Here is a 19,537-nt window from a genome sequence, read left to right as displayed (position 1 = left end):
TACATATGTAAATAATGTGTTATTGAAGCTTACTTTGGTATATTTTAATAATATACATGTGTAATTAGCTTATTGATTTATGTATCTAAATTCTAATTGTTTCCATGAATGTTTAATGACATGTTATGCGAGTAAATTAAAATGTGAGCAAATGCGATGCTATTCGATTAGATATGAAGTCCCGTTGACCCTTAGACATAGCATAGGATACAACAGGGCATGTTATGAAAATTATGTGGTCTGAACTCATGAGTTGAGTCTGAGTTCATGAGACAAATGCTATAGGTAACGTGGGTCCGGGTACTGACTTTGTGTACAGACCCATGAGTGGCTCAATGAGCATACGTTACATGATAGCTATGGGGTCCGGGTCCTGACTTGATAAAAAGGCCCGTGAGTAGCTCAAATGTGAGCATCTCCATAACATTCCTATTTAGACCCTAGTCGGAATAGTCAAATCCGAGTCAGAGAAATGTTTAAATATTATTTTCTGTGTCTATGATGTGTGAATTAGCATGTGTGAAAGTCTCGTATGAAAATTTCAATGTTTCTTTGTTCAATTTCATAAAAGGGCCTAATCGCGTAAAATGTAAAAGTTGCCTGCTGCTTGTTAAAAGTGCTTATTTGACTTCGCTTTATAACTATGAGGTCCTTATGTTGTTAATATGCCATTTATATTGAAAGTGGACTAAAATGGCCTTATATGTTAATGTTTTAAATGTTTATTAATCATGGGCAAAATGGTAATATGTTATATTCATCCTTGTTCAGCCGAAAATAGAAGAAAATAATAAGGTTCTTGAGCTTTGAATGTTTGGCCATGATAAAGCTTGATTAAAGATCAAGAATAGAGGAATTCAGATTTAGACCGAGGGAAGTCAAAGGTTATTAAGTAAAAAATCCGAGTCGATAATTCCAAGTATGAGGTAAGTTCGTACGTAAAACATGATTTTACAAATATATTTTTGATGCTTGAATTATACATAGATTATATATAAAATTGATTATGGTTGAATAAGATGATAAATCAAGTGTATTTGGCACTAAGTGTGCAATTCAAAATAGCTTCGGCTATATGAGGCACTAAGTGTGCGATACCGAGATAGCTTCGGTTAATTGAGATGGCACTAAGTGTGCGAAAATCGTTCTAGCTTCGGCTAACCCTTAAAGCACTAAGTGTGCAGATGTTAAAGCATGATTAATCTTCAGAGAGTCTTAAAATATCCGAACGATAGGTGAGAATGAAAATGAATAAATACGGGAAGGTTCAGGTATGTATGATGCCTATGTGATAGATGATGTTATGCATATGAAGTTCATTAAATTGGTATAAACATATGAATTGTGTTGGCATGGAATTGATAGATGAATTGAGAATTAATAAGTACTCATGTGTTGATGTTTTCTATTTTATAATCTATTGATGATTTTTGGTACGAGCTTACTAAGCTTTTGAAAGCTTACTCTGTGTATGTTTGCATTGTTTTATAGATATCGAAGCTACTGTGAGCTCGGGGATTGTCGAGGATTGTCACCACACTATCGAATCTCATTTTGGTACTTTGAAAATGTATATATTAAAGTATGGCATGTATAGGCTAGAAGTGTTTAGACTATGTTTTGTGATTGTATAAATTTAGCCATGTAACATGGTTTAGTATGGATGTGATTATGATAAGGTTTGGTTATGAAGTTGAAACTTATGTTTTGGTTGTAAATTGGTCATATAATGTTGTACAAATATACTTGGTTTGGAGCTTGTAGGTTTGACACAATTGGGGTGGCAAGTTGGCTATTCAAATGGCCTATTTTTGTCCACACGGGAAGGGACACGGGCATGTGTCTCAGCCGTGTGCGACACACGGTTATGTTGCATGGCCGTGTGTCCCCTGGGGTACCCTTCAATTGTAAGTTAGGCTCAAGTACAGCCAAGGCACATTGGCGTATGGCTAATCGTGTGGCCCAAGTCAGATTCGACCACGGCCAAAGCACACGAGCGTGTCTAATGTCTTGTAAGGCACACGGCCTATTCACACGGGCGTGTAACCTGTACTTGTTTGAAAAATGTTTAAATTTTGGAGAAATTTTGTATATGTTCGGTTTAGTCCCGACGCCTTTCTATTACATGTTTAAGGTCTCGATGACCTATATAAGGGACTCTATATTAATGATTGATGTTTAATGCTTCGGTGCTTATTAAATGAATGTTAACATTTTGATTTTGTCCGGTAACATTTTGATTTTGTCAGGTAATGCCTTTAGCCCTAGTTCAGCAACGGGTACAGGTTAGGGGTGTTACATTTTATTGGCATCAAAGCTATAGTTTAGTCGGTTCTAGGACAGCCATAATGTTTGTCAGTCTAGCTATACATGCCATAATTTTTGAATTGCGATAGTGTGATGAATCTTGACATTGAAATGTGCTTTTATATAGTAAATGGATCCCGAAAAAGCCGTAGCGGACGATGTCGAAAGCAATGCGCCTGCTCCCGCTCAAGGGACGGTGCCATCTGATTCTCAACTGGCTACGAGTAACTGTGATGGTGAGGCTAAACAAGCCTTCTTTTAGATGATGAATGATTGGTTTACTCAATATATTAGAACCAATCCGGCTATACAACAACCTCCACCCCCGGTTAATTCTCTTCAAACTTCTATTATGCCACCAGTGAATCCAGTTCAGTTAAGTAGACCACTAGTTGATAAGATTAGAAAATATGAGGCTGAAGAGTTCTGAGCTGCAATGAGCGATGATGCTGAAAAAGCTGAGTTTTGGCTAGAGAACACAATAAGAGTGTTTAACGAATTATCATTAAATCCTGAAGAATGCATAAAATGCGTTATTTCCCTTCTGAGAGATACGGCGTACTATTAGTGGAAGACTTTGACATATGTGGTTCCGAGTGAACAGGTTACTTGGGATTTCTTTCAAGCTGAATTTTAAAAGAAATATATCAGTCAGAGATTCATCGATCAAAAACTTAAAGAGTTTCTTAAGCTTAAACAAGGCCGTATGTCATCGGCTATTCGTCCACTTTTTATTTTCCTTGATCTAGTTCCGGTATTTGCTTATCTTGATCTATATAATATCAAATTAACTCATTCAAACATTCATTCAATTCAATTTAGCCTAAAACATTCATTTTGACTAATTTACAATTTTTCCCCTAGACTATTGACTATTTTGCAATTTAATCCTTAACACATAAAAATGCAAAATTGTACAATTAGGCCATAACCCATGATAGCCGAATTTCATAGAGACTTCCAGCAGTCCATATCTTTCATTATTTCATACTTTTAACCACATAATTTTATTCTCATGGGTCTTGTGTAGGTACCTGTACCACTTGCAACATAATCATAACTTTTCTCAATAGTGACATAATCTTTAAATCATCCGTTGAACCAGTTGGAATAATAAAGGATACCCGATAAGCCTCCTACAAAAGGGTAAGATTCCGATTCCATGTCACAGACATGGTCTTACACTGGTTCTCTTATATTGGCGTCGATGCCATGTCCCAGACATGGTCTTACACTAGCTCTCATAACAATGCCAAGACCATTTTCCAAACATGGTCTTACACTAGCTCATACAACAATGCCGATGACATGTTCCAAACATGGTCTTACACTGTCTCATACAACAATGTCGATGCCATGTTCCAAACATGGTCTTACACTGGCTCACATATCGAAGTCAATGCCATGTCCCAGACATGGTCTTACACTGTCTCACATATAACCTTAGTATCATGGCATGGATATTCGATCTATTCTCACGGTTCAACAGGGAGTTTTACCACATCACAAAAATCGAACATTCCATGCAATGTCAATTATTCAATGCATAATAACAATAGAATTGTGATATTTACGTGCAACTAACCTCGGTATACAGAATATGGGCGACTAGTTTGATTTAGTCCACTAGCTTGGTTTTCCACCGGTCTAGGTCCAGATTCCGTATTTCTTGATCTATAATGACAACATTTATTTATTTAATCATCACATAAATCAAGATATTCCAAAATTCCTACTTTGTAAAAATGAACGTTTTGCCTCTAAACTCTCTTTTTTTTTACAATTTAGTCCCTAGGCTCGTAAAATGATTTACATTAAGCCTATAGCATCTTACAATTTCAATTATTTCACACATTTACCACCTATTTTATAACTTTTACAAAATGACCTCTTTTTAGGGTTTTTCATGAAAGCCACTTCACAAAAGTTATTTATTTAACAACCATAATTCATTTTCTTCCATAAAAATTTCAGCAAACAACATGAGCACTCAAATGGCAACACCCTAGACTCTCAACTATTTTGCAAAATAGTCCCCCCATTAGTTAGCTTATACTACAAGGGTCCTAAAAATACAAAAATCATCAAGAAAGACCATCAAAATCACTTACTTGTAAAAAAACCAAGTGGCTAAAATTTTCAAGCTTCAAAACTCCCCTTTTTGTTGTAATTTTCAGTGGTGAAGAGAAAGAATGAAAAAGATGATAGCTAGTCCTTTAGGTTTATTATTTTATTATCAATTAAGTCACCTAACATTTGACCATTCACTAAATTAAGGCTCCATGTCCAGCCACTAATATTTTATTGGTCTATTTACTCAATAAGGATCTCTACTTTAATGTTCCATAGCTTTTTGACACATTTAGCTAGTAGAACAAAACTCTCACACTTTATGTGATTTAGTCCTTTTTCAAAATTAAGCATGCAACCACTGAAATTAATTCACCAAAAATTTCAAACACTCATATAATCATGCTATAACACATAAAATAATATTAAAATAATTTCTCCGACATTATATTTGTGGTCCCGAAACCACTGTTCTGACTAGGCCCAAAATCGGGTTGTTACAAGTTCTATGGTTCGGTAAAAAGAGGAAGCTTAACTCGAGACTTATTGGGCCTTATGAGATACTCGAATGTATTGGACTAGTAGTGTATCAGTTAGAGTTACCCCCGAAATTAGAAAAAAATCTATAGTATATTCCATGTTTTAATGCTTAGGAGATATCGATCTGATCCGTTTCACATTGTAAAACCTAAGGAGATTAAACTTCATTCTAACTTAACGTACGAGGAGGAACCTATTAAGATTTTGGCTCGAGAAATCAAAGAAGTAAGTAACAAGAGAATACCTTTGGTTAAGGTACTATGGCGTAATCATAATATGGATAATGTCACTTGGGAAAGTGAGGAAGTGATGAGGCAACAAAATCTATAATTATTTGATTCATGTAAATTTTAGGACGAAATTTTTATTAGGAGGGGAGAGTTGTAATGACCCAAATTCGGTAAACCATACAAAATTTTTATAATGACTTTATTTGTAAATTAGATAAAAGATTCAATTTTATTAGTTTTAAATTTTCATAGAGTATTAGGAGTCCATTGAGAAGCATTTTGAGCTATTTTTAAAGTTTCGGGTCAATCGGATAAAAATACGAGCTGGTGGGCAAAATGATAATTTTTCTATTGAAGATATTTTGTTCATACAAAACCAAACTATGGTAGAATATTAATTTTTATGTTGATATGGATGATGAGATGATTTTTAGAACAATTGATTATGAAATAAGTCTTAAATTGCAATTTTATCACATTCTTTTTAACAGCCTTTGATTATTTGACCAAGCTAACATATTAAATAGATTAAAGCACAAAAAGAAGGAAGAAGACCCCCCCATATTAGCTTGTTCAGTCACCCATGGAAGAGAAACAATAAGAAAGGTTCTTCTTGAATCTCTTTTCATTTTCTACTCATTTTTTTTGCAATCTCCCACTTTTCTTTACTTTCTTGCTAAATCACTCCTTAGAAACCATAAATGAACTAAAAATCCTCATCAATCTCATCATTCACAAACTTAAGGTTTTGAACTCTCATGAGAGAAGTAATACGTTGAGTGAGAAAGTGAAGTTAAGGTGAGTTTTTGTGATTTTATGCCATTTTGACACTCCATTTCATATTTATGAGCATTATTTTGTTGAGCCATTTAAATTCCTATTTAATGTTGCATTTATGTGTTGTTATGAGTTTTCATGTTATGCTTGTTTATTTTGTGATAAAATTTTTTTGATGAAGAACAAGGTTCTCAACAAAATGATAAGGAATGAGATGGACGAATGCGGAAGCGGATCATAAAATTTGTCAAAGTCACAGATTTAACCTAGATATCTAGATGAACATAAACAGAAACGAGAAATAACGGAAACATATTAGTTGTCACAAAAGGGAGTCAAACGAAATTAAAACAAAAGAAAGACGAACCGGCTAGTAAAGAGTCCAATAAAGAACGAATTAGGGTTTTTTGGATTGTAAGAATCATCCTTGGACCTCAAGAAAATGCCCCAACCAGATCTGGAAAAACAAAACACAAACAAATTTGTTAGAAGTGATTTTAAAGACAAAAGCAAAATGTTTTATGCAAGAATATTTGAAACAATAAGAACAAATTAAAACTCCTAATTTTGATATGTTTCCTGATGGAACAAGATAGAAGAACTTCTTTTTTGAAGCAACGTTAACCTAGAATGAAAATCAATAACATCAGCAAGCCAAAACAGCAAGAACTAACTTAAATAAGCAAGAAACAATAAATTAAGGGTAGAAAATAGAATATGACGTCCTAAGAACCTTAGAAACATTAAGAATCCACAACTCCTTTCAATGGCTCTAATTCCCCCTCCAAGAAAGAGATCTTAGCAAGAAAAAGCTTGAAGATGATTCTCACAACTTGAAAGATTGTTAAAACAACTTCTAAAAGAAATTCATGAGCAATTCTTGAAGAAAAACGCAAAGAAATTATTATTAACTCAAAAAAAAACATAAATCAATTGTTCTTCCATAAGGGTGGATAGCCATACTATAGGCCCCCAAAATAATTTTTTCTAACCCTAATGGAATAACTAACATGACAACTCATCAAATTAAAAAAAAATAATTCTAAGTGTAGACTTTTAATGGGAATTCGGCCAAAGGAATTAAATGGGCTCCTTGGGTTGAATTCTTACATGATCATTTGGCCTGATATTCAATTAAATTATTTTCCAAACTTTAGGATGGGCTTATAGACATCTTAATGGCCCATTTTTTTAAGAACCTGGTCTTGTGATCCATTTGCTCTCGAAATTGGCTCATTCAAGCTTGTACATGAAATCCAATGTGCCTTGGCTGCAAGATTTAGTTTCTTGGACCAAGATTTCCAAGATTTGAAATCTTGATTTTTTTTATTCTTGAAATTGTTTGAAACAAAAAAATTGGACCAAGATTCAGTTTATTGATTTTCTTGAAAACAAGAAAGTGAATCTTGAGTTGTTGATTGTGTGCGCATCTAAGGCCTTAGTAACGAAGTCTTGGATGGTCTTGTTCAATTTTTCTTGGATTTGATTGGCCTTCGACCTCATTATTGGGTCTTGAGGAATTTGAGCCCATCACATTCATGAGCTTGATTTTGGGCCTTGAGACTCGCATCACAAAGGCAAGGAAAAAATTGTAGATTGAAGTGGAAAGTTGGAAGCTTTCCATCCTTTTTGTTGATTTTGGGTAAGTTCTTATGGAACTTACTATAATTACTTTGTTGTAGGTGTTATTTAGTTTAATAATATGTTATTTAATAAATTAAAAAGATTAATTAAGAAAAATGTAACATTTATGTTTGGGTTACTTAAATGGTTATTGATTGATGCAAACATATATTTAAACATGAAAGATAAATGTAAATACAAGAGTATGTATGAAATGTGATTATATATTTGATTGATAGTGATATATGGAATTTGTGTAAGGTTAATGGTAGGCTAAGAATGTTTGAAAGTTAAAGGTGTTCTTTGTTGAATTAATGGTACGAGAATTAATAGCATGAACAAGCTCATAATGTGCTATGAGACTTCTAAGACTTTTGGAAATGTTACATTAATATGTTGATTGAGTAATGCCCTTGTAACTTGGTAGAAGGTTTAGAACACGGTTGGAATTCCAATAGGGACTATTATCGTATGTTTGGGTTATGTGGAGACGTGGAGATTGGTATTGTTATTTTGGCTTGACATTCAATATGGGCCAAAGAATGTTCTCTTTAAGTGTAACACCCCTTACCAGTGCCCGACGCCGGGACAGGATACGAGGTATTACTGGACTTAATCACAAGCTACATACAAAATCGGGCCATAAAATTTTGCTCCAATTAAATCCATTCATTCATATACAAATTGTCCCTTATATAGGGCAACGAGGCCCAAAGCATACATCAGGCATAGTTCGGGACAAATAGATAACTTTAGAAAACTTTGGAAAAACTTAGAAAATTTTCATGAAACAGGGTCACACGCCCGTGTGGGTAGGTTGTGTGGCTTGGGACACGCCCGTGTCCTCAGCCTGTGTAACTCTCTATTTATGACGTCATCAACACAATTAGGGTCACACGGCCAAGTCACACGCCCGTGTGCTTAGGCCGTTTGGCGAATTAAATTCCAAAAATTAAGTGCAAACTTCATATGGCTTGGGCACATGCTCATGTCCTGCGGCCGTGTCCTTCACACGGCCAAGACACACAGCCGTGTCCTTCACACAGCTGAGACACACGACCGTGTCTCTGCCCGTGTGTTTACTACATAGCATTCTGTTTTACCTAATTAGGGTGCAAGGGATACACGGCCGGACCACACGCCCATAGGGCAGACCGTGTGTCACACACGGCCTAGACATATGCCCGTGTGTCTATCCGTGTAGACAACTTTGAGGCTATTTTCCAAGCCAATTGCCACCCTTATTTACACAAACACCTACATGAGTTCAAAGGCAATTAAACATGACATAATTGAGCACTTAAACTTACATAAATAAGACATGGTCATGATCATTTCATCTTTACTAAAACATGCATAAGACTTCATACTTGGTCAAGCCAAATTTTATAAATTTGCATGCACTAAGTGGTATATATTACTTTGTAGATTACTTTCATTTAACATACTCATGCCTTAGTTGTCATCATACTATTCACTCACAATTCCATCAACAAACAATCATAGCCACAACACATCTCATCACGTACTCACAACAACCAACCACATCACAATTGCATACGCACATGTATGCATATATGAATAGGTTTACAACCCAATAATCAATATGAGCCACATCTCATGGCCTTATACAAAATGAATCAATATCATCATAAGCCAACACATTTGGCTAAACCAATATGACATATAACAAAAAGACCAAGTCCCTATACATGCCATACTCAAAATACTTAAATTCACTATACCCAAAAGATTAGTTTGATAGTGTGAATCGAACTCTAACGTCCTTCCATCCCTAAGCTAGCTTGGCGACACTATAAGGAAATGGAAAAGAAAGGGGAGTAAGCATAAAGCTTAGTAAGTTTGCAGGTAAATAATTAACAACATTAACCATGCATTATTATACACATAACATAATAATATTTATCATAATGTCATCAAGTATCATAGTTACATTTTAAGTCATGCCATTTGCATAATGTACAATAAGACTTATGATCATAATCCATTCATTCACATCTTACCGAGGTCTCATCGATTCATAATCTCAATATTTATGAGCTTTGTGTACGTACCCGTACCCTTTCAACATGATCATACATTGTCATCTCTTTGACATAATCTTTGGATTACAAGTTGAACCACTTGGAATTACTAAAGATACTCGAGAATTCTCATAAACATAGTAGAATACCAATGCCATATCCCGAATATGGCTTACATGGGATCACATATCGATGCCAATGCCATGTCCCAAACATGGTCTTACGTGGGATCGTAGATCGATGCCAATGTCATGTCCCAGACATGGTTTTACATGGGATCTCATATCGATACCGATAGCCCAGCTATGGTCTTACACGAAATTTCATATTGATTCCAAAGCCATGTCTCAAGCATGGTCTTACATGGGATCGTACATAACCTTAATGTCATGACATTTGTATCCTAACTAATCCTAAGGTTCAACCGGGGTTTCGAAATATCAAACTTCGTCGAATTGTCACCGAGTCATCATTAATTAAATCCACAAAGACAATTACACAATTCATGCAATATTAAAGCATTAAAAACATAATGATGTAATGTTGCATCATTTACACACGAACTTACCTCAATACCCAAAATATGACTACTATTCGATTTAGTCCACAACCTTGTTCTTTCCTCGGTTTAGGTTCGGACTCCGTTTTTCTTTATCTATAATAAAAAAAATTCTTATTTAATTATCACATTGTTCAAAATATTCCATAAATCATACTTTGGAAAAATTGCAATTTTTCCCCTAAACTTTCACATAATTACAAATTAGCCCCTAGGCTCATAAAATGAAATGTGTTCATTTTCTTTGCTACCCAAGCCTAGCAAAACTTATATCATACTTATATCATCCCACATTTTCTTTCAAATTAGATTTTAAACCACCTATTCTACAACTTTTACAAAAATGTCATTTTTAGGTATTTTTATAAAAAATCACTTAGTAAAAGATGTTTATCATGCATCAAACTTTCATATTCCTCCATTAAACACCAAAATACATGTATGTCACACATGGGTAAGTTTTTGAACATGAACCCTAGCTTAAAATAATGGTAGAAATAGCTAGATCATGCTTCAAAGATCTCAAAAACATAAAGAACATTAAAAACGGGGCTAGGGTGTACTTACAATCGAGCTTGAAAAGATGAACAAAACCCTAGCTACGGCTCCTTGAGAATTTCGAATAAGGAGGAGGAAGATGGACACAATTTTTGACTTATTTTTCCCTTTTTATTCTTTTATTAATCAAATGACAAAAATGCCCTTAAAGCCTGTCTTTCAAGTTTTTCCTATTCGTGCCCATTTTTGTCCATAAAAATAAAAATTGGACAAATTTCTATTTAAGGACCTCTAATAAAAAATCCATGCCAATTTCATACTTAAAGCTTCTAGAACTCACATTTTGCAACTTTTACAATTTAGTCCTAAATGTCAAATTGGACACTTTTTCCATGAAATTTCTTCATGAAATTTTCACATAAGCATGCAATTATATCATAGACCTCAAAATGATTATAAATTAATTATTTCTACTTCAGATTTATGGTTTCAAAATCACTGTTCTGATTAGACCCTAATTCGGGATGTTACATTAAGAACCTTGGTTGTGTAGGATGGAGCACTTTTAGTATATCTTTGTTGTATTGGTTAGAATGCACATTTATGCAATGATTATATATTTAATTGGTTGTGTGGGATGGAATTCCTAAGTATCCTAGTCTTATTTTACTAAGGTTGTGAAGGGAATAATAAGATGAATGAATTTAAGAATGTCTATTAAAATGCAATAATTACACATTTGTAAGTACGAATGATAATATATGAATTAATGAGATTTATGAAATGAATTGAATTAAAGCATTCTTGTTACTCTAGTTTATAAGATGATTAAAGTTGACCATCTCTTTATGAAATGTGCTTATATGATGTTACTTATCATTTTTGTTTTAAAAGTAACCTCGATGATTCTTATTTTGTATTGTGCTTACCTTTGACCAAAAGGGTAACTATTAACTTAGCTACCTCAATGAATTATGCTTTTGTGCTATTTTTTTTTTTGCGTGTAGATTGTTGATTTATAGATTTGGGAAGCTAAGGCAAATTCAAGACATCACACTATTATTTAGATCTTCAAGAGTATGGAAATGGCATAATTTTAGTTGTGGCATGTATTAAGGTGTCTATATTTAAATATATTAATTTCATATTACTCGGTTTTTTTGTTGAATGTTATTTAAATGTGAGCTTGGAAGCTCTACTAGTATTTCACTATACTATTCTACTTTTGGTTAGTCAATGATATGCATGAATAATTTACTTTCAAGATCATTGGTTGTGAAAGTGTTTTGTAGTAGTTTTATATGTAATTGAGAGTTTTTTAAGTATACTTTATGCATAACATGAATAGAAAGACTTTGCAAAACATTTGAAGTGTTTTTGAGTGAACTCAGCGAGTCACGTCATGACAACGAAGTTGTAATGTCGCGACTTTGTACTTCACCTCATCGTAATCTCGTTAACTCAATGAGTCACGCCGCACCCCTGTAGCAACCCTGCACTTTTTTCAAGTTGTTTTGACCATTTGGGGCCCGTTTTGGGTTTTGATCACCTTCAAATAAATTCTAAGTGATTTTAAATTGTTTTTAAAATTTTTAATTCACCTAAATATGTTTTAATTATTTTGTAAAAGTGTTTTAAACTTATAATTCTTAAATAAATTCAAGATTTCTTACTTGTACATGCTTCAGTGGTACTTCCCATCTATCCTAGTCGCTTGGAACAGGTGAGGTATGTTACAATTGAATAACAAGTAGGTGTAAATCAGATCAATTGAACTTGGCGATAAGATTAGTTTATCTAATTCTCAATTTTTAATATTTTTATTTTAATAGTTTATTCAATTGAATTGACCAGACTGATAGAACCAATATTGTTATATCAAAGTCTATTCTTGTACTTTTTTTTTTTTGGTTACCCCTTTATAAATTTTGACAAAAGTAGAGATGATGTTGAATGTTGTTGTGTTATTGACTGATGATTAATTTGCTATGCTCATGTTAAGTATTTTGAATCTTATTTGGTTCACATTGAAAAGGAGAGCTTTAGCACGATGCTATGTGTAAGGGGAAGACTCATTTGTCTCTTATATGTTAAAAGGGGAGTTCTTTGGCATGACATTTAGGGGGAGTTTCATTGATGGCTGTTTATTAATTATGATATATTTTGTTCAAATGTCAAAGCGGGAGATCTTTCGGATTTTAACTGTTAATGGTGCAATTGTTTTATTTCTTGTTCGAACAGCATTTAAGAGAATAAGTTGGGACGATTAAAGTGGAGTGTGGTATTTTTGACTTGGATCATCTTGGTTGACATTTTATCAACAAATAAACTTTGGTTTAAGTTAAAATTATTTGTTGCGTTTCACATATTCTACTCATAAACTATATGTTCTATTCACAATTCCAACAGAAGATAAATCGAGTTTTATTTGCTGCAAACCAAGCTTTTCCAATACCAGCAAAAGAACACTACTTATAAAAGAGAATGTCTTAGTTTGATCTTGACTAAGTTGATGGAAACCGAATTAATTTGTAGACTCAAAATAGCGCATCTTGTTTTTTCTGTCCTTTTTACAAATAAAAGTAATTATTGTGAGATTAAACGTCCCATGATTAACTCATTATAAGCAATTTTGTTTGCCTCGTATCTATAATTTACTCGTGTATAAAACAACCCCCCACTCTTATTTTAAGATCACCAGTTGTTTCTTTCACTAAAAATAATTTTTGAAAAATGATTTGCTTTCAATTTAATATTAATTTAATATTTTTTTAGTATTTAGACAAATTTGTATAAAATATTTTTTGTTGTTTAATAATTTTTTTTAAAAATATCTCATAAAAATTGTTTTCAATAAAATAAACATACGTTTGATATTTTGTTATCATTTCATTATTTAGTTAAATTTATTTTATTTATATATGAATTTATATTTCACATTGTTTTTGCATATATTAAAAATATTTGTTACATTCTGGTTCATTAGAATGTCATTTTTTAGTTACATGACGACTAAGTAAGTATTTTTTATTTAAAAATGTGACATCAAAAAAATTGACAAAAAAATTTAACAATGTCAACAATTAAACTTGATTTTCAAATATAAAAAATAGAGACTAAGTTCTTGAAAATAAAAGTACAAAGACTAAATTGTAAATTTATAAAGAGTACATAGATTGACATATTTTAACCTTTATACTACAAAACATTTATATTATTAATATATTTATAATTGTAATAAATATTTATTATTAAAATATTAATATTAAATATTTTTAATAATATGTGAAGAATATTATTTAAATTTATTATTTTTAAAATTTATTATTAAAATAAAATTAAAATATTAAATAATTTATTAAAACAATAAATCATATTAATTATATTAATTCATATGTATGTTTAATAATATTAAAAAATATAATATCTTAATAATTTTAAATATTTCTACAAGAATTCTTTTCCATGACTTTGCACTTTTTTAAAAAAATAAATCATTTTACAACAAAAAAAACTTATTTCCCCGTTGACCTGTAAATCATTTTTCATTTACTAAACTATTTTCTATGAAACAAACACAGAAAAAACCTTTTATATGTAAACCAACCCTAACTTTAAAAGATATAAAAAATAAATAAATAAACACAAAACACAACATTTTTCTTTCAAACTATAGTTACCTTTATAAAATTTATTACTTAAAAAAGTTATTTGTTACCCGCAGAGTGGAGGGAATGAATTCTAGTATCTGAAAAACTTTTTAAGATGAAAATATGACCTTGAAATCCAACCAAAAAATAAACTCTAGTTCAAGTTGAACAGACGATGAAGATTTGTTTTAAATGAGCCCATAAGGAATTAAATTAAAAGTCTACAGCACATTACATGAAGATTTGGACACCAAACTTATAAGATAAAGGAATAAAAAACAAAAGAAGCAACGTATGCAATACTAAAGAAAAGCCCTATTTAACATGATACAAGCACCATGAATTGCAATTAGCAAAACCTTAACAAAAAGAATATCTAATCGTGCCGACAAACATCATCAATTAACAGATAGCATTTGCCTAAGCAATGGCATATTTGATCGTCTCTACCTCCTTAGGTCGCCACATGGATTTCTGGACGCAGAGCAGGCCTTCCTTGTCCTTCGAGTATGTCATACGCACTTCCCACTGCATAGACTTCAACATATTCTCGAGCTCGTTAATGGTCTCAACGTTGTCTCGAACAATAAGTTTCCCTTCTGGTCTTAGTATTCTGTCAACCTCTGCAACAATGGCCACCAAATTGCACCTACATGTCCATAAACCATTGCATAGTTAGGCAGGAGCAGATGGTGAATATCATATTATGGAAAATGTCTTTTCAGGAAAAAGCTTCCACCAGAAATGGGGATTCAATACTAATCCTTATATGATATAAAGGCTAATGGAACAGAACGGAATGTTGATGAATTGATTATTCAAAGAAAAATGAATAAAGAAAACATTTCAGGATCATGGTTGAAAGCTGATAATTATTTTAATATTGTGAGGAGCCATCAACAAGAATATAGGAGAATTGGTAGTAAATCAAGGTAAGTGGAGTAGGAAAGAGAAAAACATTGATACAAACCTCTTGTTAAGCTTTGAGAATAGATGGTCGGCATGGAGAAGATCGTAAGACCTTGGATAGGTGCTAAACGATTCACACCAATCATGATACATGCCAAATAGACCTCTTTCATATATTATGGGAAGCGTATCTGGAGAGTCAATTGGGACCACATTCATGACCCATAAACTCAAATCTTTTAGTGCAGCAGCAAATCTGCAAGCATACCACAGTCAGAATCTAGGAAAGAAGATGAAGCCATAGAACAGAAAGTGTTAACTGTCAAACCATTATATCCTTCCTACTTCATGGAAATATAGGATATATATATATGTATATTTGTTGCATACCCTCCATAAACAGCATTCATGTCCATGACATTTCTGACAGATGACCAGCTTATTCCCATCCCATTTAGGTATGACTTAGTTACTACCCGTTTCCAGTGCTCATTGTCTGCAGCAAAATCCTCTGGTGCTGCTTTGCCATAAACTCCAACTTGGGAACTCAACCAATAAGGTGATTTTTCCAACCTTTCTGGCCATCGCTCAGGCCACTGAGACCCACGTTCTGAAGCATCTACTGGCACTTTGTGCATGCAAGCTTGCAGGGGCACATTCCTGTAAATAAGAATCAAATCAAATGGCTCTTTTGATAGCTATATTGCAAGAGATCTAAATTTAGTCCAAAGTACAGTGAAATGCCTAAAGACATTCTTATTGGAAAGATGGTACACTTTCTGCTCTTAATACCAATACATATACACAGATACGTATTCGCTATAGCTTTACTGGATGCAAGTTAGCATATTGCTAGTAAGTCAGCGGCTATTTCTGGTGTCATCTTACAAAGTATTAATTTGTTTTTTAGCCAGAATATAGCTTTTACATGCAAGAAATAATACCATGCCGCATTTGGATCATCAGACTCAGGACAGAGTGGAGGCTCTTGTTTTGACCGTTGCTCGTAGCAGTCGTTAGAAGTAGGCTTCCTAAATGCTGCTACAGCCACCCCATTTACTGCATCCTTACTAGTTTTGTTTAAAAGCTCCCAGCACATTGATTTTGTTAGTTCAACCATAGCTGCAGAAAATCCACATATAAATTGAGAAGTTGTTACACACGATAGATTTCTCACACAAGACCCAGAGATGGTACAATGTAAATATACCTTCCCAGATTTCAACATCTTCAGTCTTGTCCTGATAAATTGGAGTAGCAGACCACACAAAGAAACCACCAGGTCGCAGGACACGATTCAGCTCCAAGAGGAGTTTACCACCTGCATATTGCTAAGACTGGTGAATGTTCAAGCACTGAAAATTCATAAGGTACACTCCAGTGACTGATTACTATGAATCCAAGATGGCTTATAACTAAATACTTAAAAATAAGGTTGTAAGTACCTTCTATGTGCCATGGAACTCTACATCGTGCACAATGAACAATATCAAATACTCTGCCAGGGTAGGGAAGTCTCTTAGTACCCATCACAGCAGACACAGCAGGAATTCCCCTTTCAAGTGCAAATTGTACTTGAGCTTCATGTTCATCTTTTGGTGCAAAGGACATGGCAACAACACTTCTGTCAAAAAGAAAACCTCCAAAGCTGGCAACCCCACATCCAACATCCAATACTACGCGAGACCGTTTTCCCCAAGCTACATCAGGCACAGACTGAAGAACAAGAAGTAAAAAATTAAGCACATATTGAGAGAACAAATTGCAAGAGGATATAATATCAACCATGAACAAACTAATATATGATGATAGATTACAGAAATCAAAATAGCAGATGCCTTACAAGAAACATACTGACATATCATAACAATTGATCACGTATGATAAGAATTACCACTGTAATAATAGAGAACAAAAATGTGAAGACAATACATTCATTTGGAGCACTCACCTCTTCTATGAAGTCGATATAATGAAGCGCGCCGTGCTTAAACTGGGTTCCACCACCAGGAAATGTGAGGTATTCTCCAGTAACTTTCACCCAATTCTGATGCCCCTTAATTTGTGCCAATTTGGTATGGGGAACATTGTAGTACCAAATCTGCCGCGGCAGGAAAATATTTGTTACTGCATCTGATCAAGCCAAATATCAGAGCCAAAAAATGAACTAGCACATGTTATGTTAAAGTACCTTTTCCCTGCTTTTTGGCCACTCAATTGGACGCTTATATCGTTCAGGAAGAGGAACAAGGCAGGTTGGTGGTTCTTCTGGACAGTGCCTCTCTCGATGTTCATAATGTTTAGTAGAAGGAAGATGCCTGATTGCTTCGAAATTGTCAAGGCATGGGATATAATCAGGCCCCGCAGTGGAATTGCACAGCTTCCAACTATATTTCTTGGATGATAACTGAGTTTCCTTTTCAATCTTTGATTCTGTCGCCTGAGTAGAGAACGATCCAGTTTGGGTCACGGTTTCATTCAAAAGTTCAGATTGAGCACCAGATGGGAAAACTTCATTTGAGCTCTGGTTTTTCAGCTGACCATCATCTTTTGGTTCATCAGAGCTTTTTTCCAACTCATTATTATCATTTTGATCAACCTTCTCTTCTATCTGATTATCCGCCTGATCGCCATTAGTTTCGGAGGAGCTTTCATCTTGTTTCTTGTCACCATCATCAAGATCAGATTTCTCATTGTTCTCTTCAGATTTCTTGTCATTCTCATTTGAATCAGATTTCTTGTCAGTCTCATCCGAATCAGATTTCTTGTCATCAGAATTCTCTAGGGAATCCCCTTGTCCACCCGAGTCGTCACCACTTTTCTCTCCACCTTCTGAAGCTGACTGCTCATCATGCTTCTTGGACTCATCCATTTTAGTCTCTTCATTTTTATCCTGATTTTCTTGTGTATTCAAGTTACCTTTACCATCATTTTCAGCTAAACTCACGTTCCCGTCCCCTTTGGTGGCATCATCAAGTAAATCCCCGCGGTTATCTTCAAAGTCTGAGGTGTTACTGCTGTCATTGTTATCACTGGTTACCGGTGTAACCTGATCTTCAACCTGATTTTTCTTTTCCTCAGCCGATCCGTTCCCGGTTTGAACAGGGACAACCGAGGACGACGTCAACATCCAAATCCCAACTAAACATAATCCCACGAAAACCACAATAGTGACAGTGGAACAATAACTCGAAGACGATTTCCTATTATTATTATTATTATTATCTACTCTACTATATTTCCCTAACGCCATGATCACTCAGTATTCCCTTCCTTTCTAGTCAATACTTCAAAATTCCACACCTGAAATCTATTTTCAAAAATAAAAGTTCAAAACTATATTTCAACGAAAAGCTAATGATTCATTAAAAAAAATGCAGCTCAAATAAGATCTAATAGAATTAAAAGCAAACACTAGCATATATAAACAAGTAACTACATATTTCAAAATTATAGTCAGAAACAACCAGATCTAGTCAAAATCCAACTAGATCTACAACAAACAAAGAAAACGAAATTTACCAGAAAATCCAAAACTGAAGAGATCTGAAAGAGAAAATTCTTAACTATCTTTACTGCTTCATTGTTTCTGCATTAAGCAAAGAATTCTAGCTTATAGCTGTCAATGGAAATTAAGGGGAAAAAAGCAATGAGAAAAAAGAAATCTAATTGATGGTTTAATACAAGGGAACTAGATTTTAGAGTTTATATAAGGAGAAAACAAGGCGTTGAAGAGAGTAGAGAGAGCTAAAGTGACGGCCAAGGTAAAAGGAAAAAGCCGCGGAATCAGTGGGATAATAGCATACGTAATCAATAAGAGGTATTTTTATTTTTGCAAAAAAATAACTATTGGATTGAGGATGCACTAATCAAATGACAATTTTGCCATTTTACAGATTGTATAACATGTTTTTGTTATGAAACGGAGAATAAATACAATAAAAAAACATAGAGATAGATGAATAAGGATATTTATAATCCTCTTCAAACTTTATATATATAGATAAAATTTAAAAAAAAAAGATTATAGTGAAGGAAAAAAGTACTTGTATCTATAATGTATATAACATATTGTTTCATTAAAAATCTTATCTGAAAAATCTAATAGGACAAAACATTGTTTTAGTAAAAAAAGTATAACACGTATTTATTCTACTCATAAAAACATCACATAAGTATTTATATCGCCATTCTTTTGAAAGTCATAAGTGAGGAGAAATTTGGGGAAAATATGTGTTGATCTCTTTAGGAGTTTGAACAATAATCATCATAAACTTTGATCACGATCCTTCTATAAAAACATATGTTCAAATCAATTCAATAAATATT

At 33.6% G+C, this 19,537-nt stretch overlaps 1 protein-coding gene across 1 annotated transcript; it reads right to left on the bottom strand.

Moving 5' to 3' along the window:
* Positions 1–14,481: 14,481 nt before the first annotated feature.
* On the bottom strand, positions 14,482–19,018 carry LOC107951827 (probable methyltransferase PMT26). The gene is made up of 9 exons (XM_016886971.2): positions 18,731–19,018; positions 17,400–18,518; positions 17,160–17,309; positions 16,654–16,924; positions 16,419–16,529; positions 16,153–16,330; positions 15,599–15,868; positions 15,270–15,464; positions 14,482–14,948 (listed from the first exon to the last, which is right to left on the bottom strand). The coding sequence occupies exons 2-9, from the start codon at positions 18,459–18,461 to the stop codon at positions 14,720–14,722; spliced, it is 2,466 nt and encodes an 821-aa protein (XP_016742460.2). The 5' UTR covers positions 18,462–18,518; positions 18,731–19,018; the 3' UTR covers positions 14,482–14,719.
* Between the last annotated feature and the right edge of the window lie 519 nt (positions 19,019–19,537).

This window comes from Gossypium hirsutum, chromosome A12 (assembly GCF_007990345.1).
Source record: "Gossypium hirsutum isolate 1008001.06 chromosome A12, Gossypium_hirsutum_v2.1, whole genome shotgun sequence".
NCBI classification, from domain to species: Eukaryota; Viridiplantae; Streptophyta; class Magnoliopsida; order Malvales; family Malvaceae; genus Gossypium; species Gossypium hirsutum.
The sequence above is the reverse complement of the archived record's forward strand: the minus strand, read 5'-3'. Positions and strand labels throughout refer to the sequence as shown.